This window comes from Monodon monoceros, unplaced genomic scaffold, assembly GCF_005190385.1.
Source record: "Monodon monoceros isolate NGI ecotype Baffin Bay Population unplaced genomic scaffold, NGI_Narwhal_1 Super_Scaffold_15, whole genome shotgun sequence".
In the NCBI taxonomy this organism is placed as follows: domain Eukaryota; kingdom Metazoa; phylum Chordata; class Mammalia; order Artiodactyla; family Monodontidae; genus Monodon; species Monodon monoceros.
The window spans coordinates 86,580,079-86,584,934 of NW_021703771.1; the positions used below are offsets into that span (position 1 = coordinate 86,580,079).

The window sequence follows — 4,856 nt, forward strand, 5'->3', positions numbered from 1 at the left end:
AGACGCTGGGGAGGGGAGGAGGGGAGGGGTAGAGGAGGGGGCGGGGTAGAAGACTAGTGCTTCCCTTCGCAGCCAGACCTTCCTTCACAAGGGTCCATCTGTGTGTTTCCTTCGCTTCCGCATCCAGCTCAGCCCGACCCTGTGGTCACCGTGCAGGGGGTCCCCGCTGTGCCCCACACAACTGACCAGACACCAGAGAAGAAACTTCGCACACAGGGTCTCTTCCCTTGCAGACGCCAGAGCCCCAAACTCAGCAAACCAGCACCTTAGAGCGTCGGCAAAGTGCAAACACCGGAATGAGAGCTGTCATGCTCCTTCTCCTTTGTGGCTGAGACAGGTGTTACTACCTCCACGGGGGAAAGAAACACGCGGCATAGGATCATACACTCAGCTAATTAGTCCAGATGACCCCAAAGCCAGGACTGTAACGCCTGGACTATTACCATTCCTTCCTGCCTGGTCCCCCAGCAAGACGACAGAAGATCCCACCCATCAGCCGGGGGCCTCTCTGAAGCCCTCCCCGCCCATCCCTTTCCTGTTCTCCTGGAGACTCCAAACCCCATAGGCTGTGTTCTCACCCCAGGATTTCCTCTCCCTTTCCACCCCTCAACACACTCTGACCGCCTTCATCCTCTTTCCAGATGGTGCCCTTTCTTCAAGTGCATGCCAAGGGTCTCCAAGGGTCTTGAGCGCACGGAACGTTCTGCTTTTTCTGAATCTCTCCCAGTGCCTTGCCCCAAACAGGTACTTAGTCATGTTTGCTGATTAATTGAAACAGAACAAGAACATCTGGTCCCATGAAAATTCTAAAGTCTGGTTGGAAGACAAAAGTTGAACAGTCTGCCTGAAGTGGGGTTATCTGGAACTCTGCTCCTAACTCCAGTTGCTAGGAGTGTGGAATGTGGGAACTGCTTCAGCCGGGGCCCTTTGTTTTCTTAATACTTACGTATTAAGGTCTCATGTATTAGTGACCTTGCCTCTCTGTGTGCTAATGAGAGGCTGGCAGCACTGCTCTGCTCTGGAATTTCCTTTCCACCCACAGCCCTGCTGCCAGTCGGTGGCGAGGTACATTTGTTACTTATAATGGAGTTCCGCTGCCCACCGCTGGAAAGGAAGGCAGATTTCAATCTCCAAAGTGGGAACCAAATTTCGAAACCAAATGTCTTTTTTGTTTTAAGTGAATGACCATGTTCAAATACCTGTCTCTCCACGTGTTAGGAGAGCCAGCCTGCAAAATCCATGCCCGAGGAGAAGCCCATGGGAGTGACCTGTATGTAAACAACGAGGACGGTCGCTCAACTCACTCAGCAAGTCAATCGACTGTAAGCACTGGCCGACAGAGGCTTATGTGTGGCTCCTGGGATACAAAAGGGAAAGACACCAGCCACCAGCCACCACGCAGGAGCGGGTGATGGACAGGACTGCCAGGGCCAGTGACGCCTCCAACAGGCCACTTGCAGTGGGACAGTGAGTCCTGCAGGGGGAAGCTCAGAGACCGAGCTCCTGAGGGGGCACGAAGTCCAGTCCAGAGGCGTCAGAAGACTTTCTGGAAGGAGTTAAGGCCTCGCGAGACCTGCAGGGTGCAGAGGTGACCAGGGAAAGGTCGGGAGGTGTGGGTGAGGAGGGACGTTTAGGGGACGTGTTTACAGAGGCCCCATCCTGAGAGGAAAGGCCCCAAGGAGGTCTTTGGGGTCTTTGGCCACAGCTGTGGAGCTCTTCTGGTGAGGTGAGGCTGGACAGCCAGCCAGACTAGACCAACAGGAGCCCCAGACGCCATACTGGGGAATGGATTGGATCCACTGGATCCAGTGCTGAGCGCTGCCTGAGGCAGGGGATACAGTGATGGACGGGGTGGCGAGGGCCTGGCCTCATGGAGCTCACAGGCACCGTGTGGTGTGTGCCTGAGGACCTGGCGTGCACACAGGGGTGCCTCACCCAGATGTGGGGCCCAGGGCACAGGGAAGGGGGAGAAGGAAGTGTGATGTGTACACTGAGATCTGAATAACAAATAAGAGATCGTCTGCTGTGGGGAAGGCGGTGTAGATGCGTGTCTGCGTCCTGGGCAAGTGCACAACCGAATCCAGACCAGGGCTGGCACTCTGGGGATGCCTATGACCACCTTTGCTGCCTCGCTGGGGCCTGAGAAAGAAGCCAAGCAGATGAAAGCAGAAGGAAGTGACGGAGACCGGCAAGCCCCTTCAACGTGGCTGGGCTCCAGCCATCCCTAGGGCCACATCCATCCCTGTCCTTACCTGCTGTTCCCGAAGCCAGTCCTGACTGACAGTTAAACCATGTTTACATGCCCTGGAGCAGTGGGCAAGGAAACAGGGCCAGATAAGGGCGGGACGGAGCAGTGGTAAGTGGCGGGTGGGATAGTTCCCCCGGCAGGGTGGGAGGGCTGGTTCTCTAACATCTCCGGTCTTCTGGAGGGGAAGAGGCCACACCAGTGACAGCAGTGCCCAGTGACAGCAGTGTCCAGCCCAGGAGCCCTGCGGAATGTGGAGGCCAGTGTGGCTCCCCCTCAGCTGCGCTGCTCTCTCCACGCAGACGCCACTCCGAGAGTTTCCTGAGTGAGGCTTCCACGTGTGTGTGGCCTCAGCGTCCCACAGCCATAGCCTGAGAGAAGCGACTTCTGGCAGCTCCTAGGGTCCCCCCACTCCCTCCCCTGGCTTCCAAGGGGGCCAGTTTGCCGTCATTCAGCGGCAGCTGTCAGATCACAACTGCTTCCTGAGAATTCGGACCCCATCAGTCACGCCCGAGCCCAGGGGAGCTGCCCCACCTGCTGACAGCAGGACTTCCCCCGGTGGGGCAAGCTTCTGTAGGGACAGCGTCACTGACGGGTCCATGGTCTTGCTACGTTCTCCTTCCAGAAAGCACACACTACATTCAACGTGAGCTCAAGGCAGCATGACACAACAGGTGTTTCACACACATTAGCATTTTACAACATCACAACGTTCTGAGCAATGTCTACAAAGTCATGGAGTATCCTGGCAAGAAAGAGGGCTATGCTTCCCCTTCAACTTGATTCTGGGAATCACCATGGGCTATAATTTCATTCTCTGTGACCTTAATCAGAAAAAAGACTGAATAGGGGTTCACGGAGGAAAACATGTACTTGGAATTCAGGGCTGAATCTGAGCTACCTCGCCAACCTACAAGTCCAAAGGGTTTGTACTGTAACAATGAAGACGGAAAATTTGAATCTCTCCTCTCTTGTCCTGCACCTCCAATTCTGAGCCCCCTGCACATGCTTTTCTTGTTCAGCTCTGTGCACACAGTAGGCGCCAACTTCTTGTCGCTGACTGACAGACCTTCCAGGACCACACTAACTAGTCATCAGAAACCTTGCAGATGCTTCTCTGTGTGGCAGCCACCAGGCCACAGAGCACGAAGCTGGTGAAGAAAGCACAAGGGCGTGATGACAGGCTGCTTCCTGACCAGCCCTGGGGCTTCCTTGCCGTTTCATTCACAGTTAAAGATCAGACTTAAAATGGAACTACCCGGGGGAAGATCTAGCAGGAATCTATGTGGTATCAGGACCTCTGATGAATTCTCATTACTGCCCCTGACCACAAATTCACAGTGATTCGTCTTGTGTCTCCTTTTACCCACGCAAAGGCAAAGTGGATTTTATCACTAACCCAAGACCAGCTCTCCTTGTCTGAGGGTCAAACACCTCCAGTTGTGCCATCCTGCTGAACTGGGAGTTGGGGCTGCACATAAAAACCACTGTTTGTTTTAGAGGATTTTGGAGGGTGAAACCCCACGTTCCTCGCTGTCTGTGCCACGGGAATTCTTGGAGTCCCAGAGACATTCAAAAGGTAAGATCACACCTACCTGCAAAGTCTGCAGACCCCAGTAGGCAGTAAAGAGAAGCAGAAATCCAAAGGAAAGCACCAGAATGTTCTTCAGGCTTCTTTCCATCGTGCTGCCCGAAAGCTTCAAGCACCAGGAGATTTGTCGTTCCCTAAAAGAAACCAATCAGGGCCCAGGAAAAGCAGTCAGTACCTAGAAGTCACACGTTCTGTCTTGGAGTCTGAGTTAGACGTGTATCAGTCACTAAGGCTGCTGAGCTTTAATGAACTTGACAGTCACGGAAGCACCCGGGGCTGTTACTCATTCACCTTCTCTGGAACCCACAGTAATCACTTTCTAACTGGGCAAAAATTAGGACTCTTATCAGCTCATATGGACTGGAATATTTTTCTACTAATTTCTGATAGATATGGTCCTTATAGGAAAGTGGTGATTTTCATATTATGTATATTATATAATCGCATATATTATATAATTATATATATTACATAGTATTACGTGTATACACACACACACACACACATATACATATAAATGGTACCTTCCTCATTAAGAGAAATTGTCAATGGTGCAGAACTTGGAATGTACTTCAGTCTTAAAGAACAAAGTATAAACGTCAGCTTCAAGAGCTATAGTTCAACTTCTGAAAAAGAGTTAACATGATCAGAAGATCCAAGGACCAAAGTATTAGTACATCAAAGACTATGATTTTACAACACTGCAATAATTTAAAAAAATTATATAACACTTTATAAGTTGCAAAGCACTTTTACATGCTGTCCTCTGACAGTGCTGTGATACTTATCATTAGAATTTAGACCCATTACCAGACAGGAAGCAGCTTCAGAAGACTTTGGAGGTTTTGGATTGCAGGTTTAGAGCAGTGCTGTCCAAGAGAACTTTCTGCACTACCCAATACAGTAGCCACTAGCTACATGTGGCTTTTGAGCGCTTGAAACGTGGCTAATGCAACTGAGGAACTGGATGCGCAGTTGCACTTAATTTTAATTGATTACCTGTGGCCAGTGGCTATCGTA

The 4,856-nt window shown here is 51.4% G+C and overlaps 1 protein-coding gene across 1 annotated transcript in view; it reads right to left on the minus strand.

Moving 5' to 3' along the window:
• The window catches only part of UNC93A (unc-93 homolog A), a 29,110-nt gene extending 25,183 nt beyond the window's left edge, over positions 1-3,927 (minus strand). The window contains exons 1-2 of the mRNA XM_029223554.1: positions 3,841-3,927; positions 1,389-1,474 (exon numbers count right to left, since the gene is read on the minus strand). Of these exons, the coding sequence (XP_029079387.1) occupies positions 1,389-1,474; positions 3,841-3,927 (173 nt within the window). The remainder of the gene's footprint in view (positions 1-1,388; positions 1,475-3,840) is intronic.
• Positions 3,928-4,856: the final 929 nt, after the last annotated feature.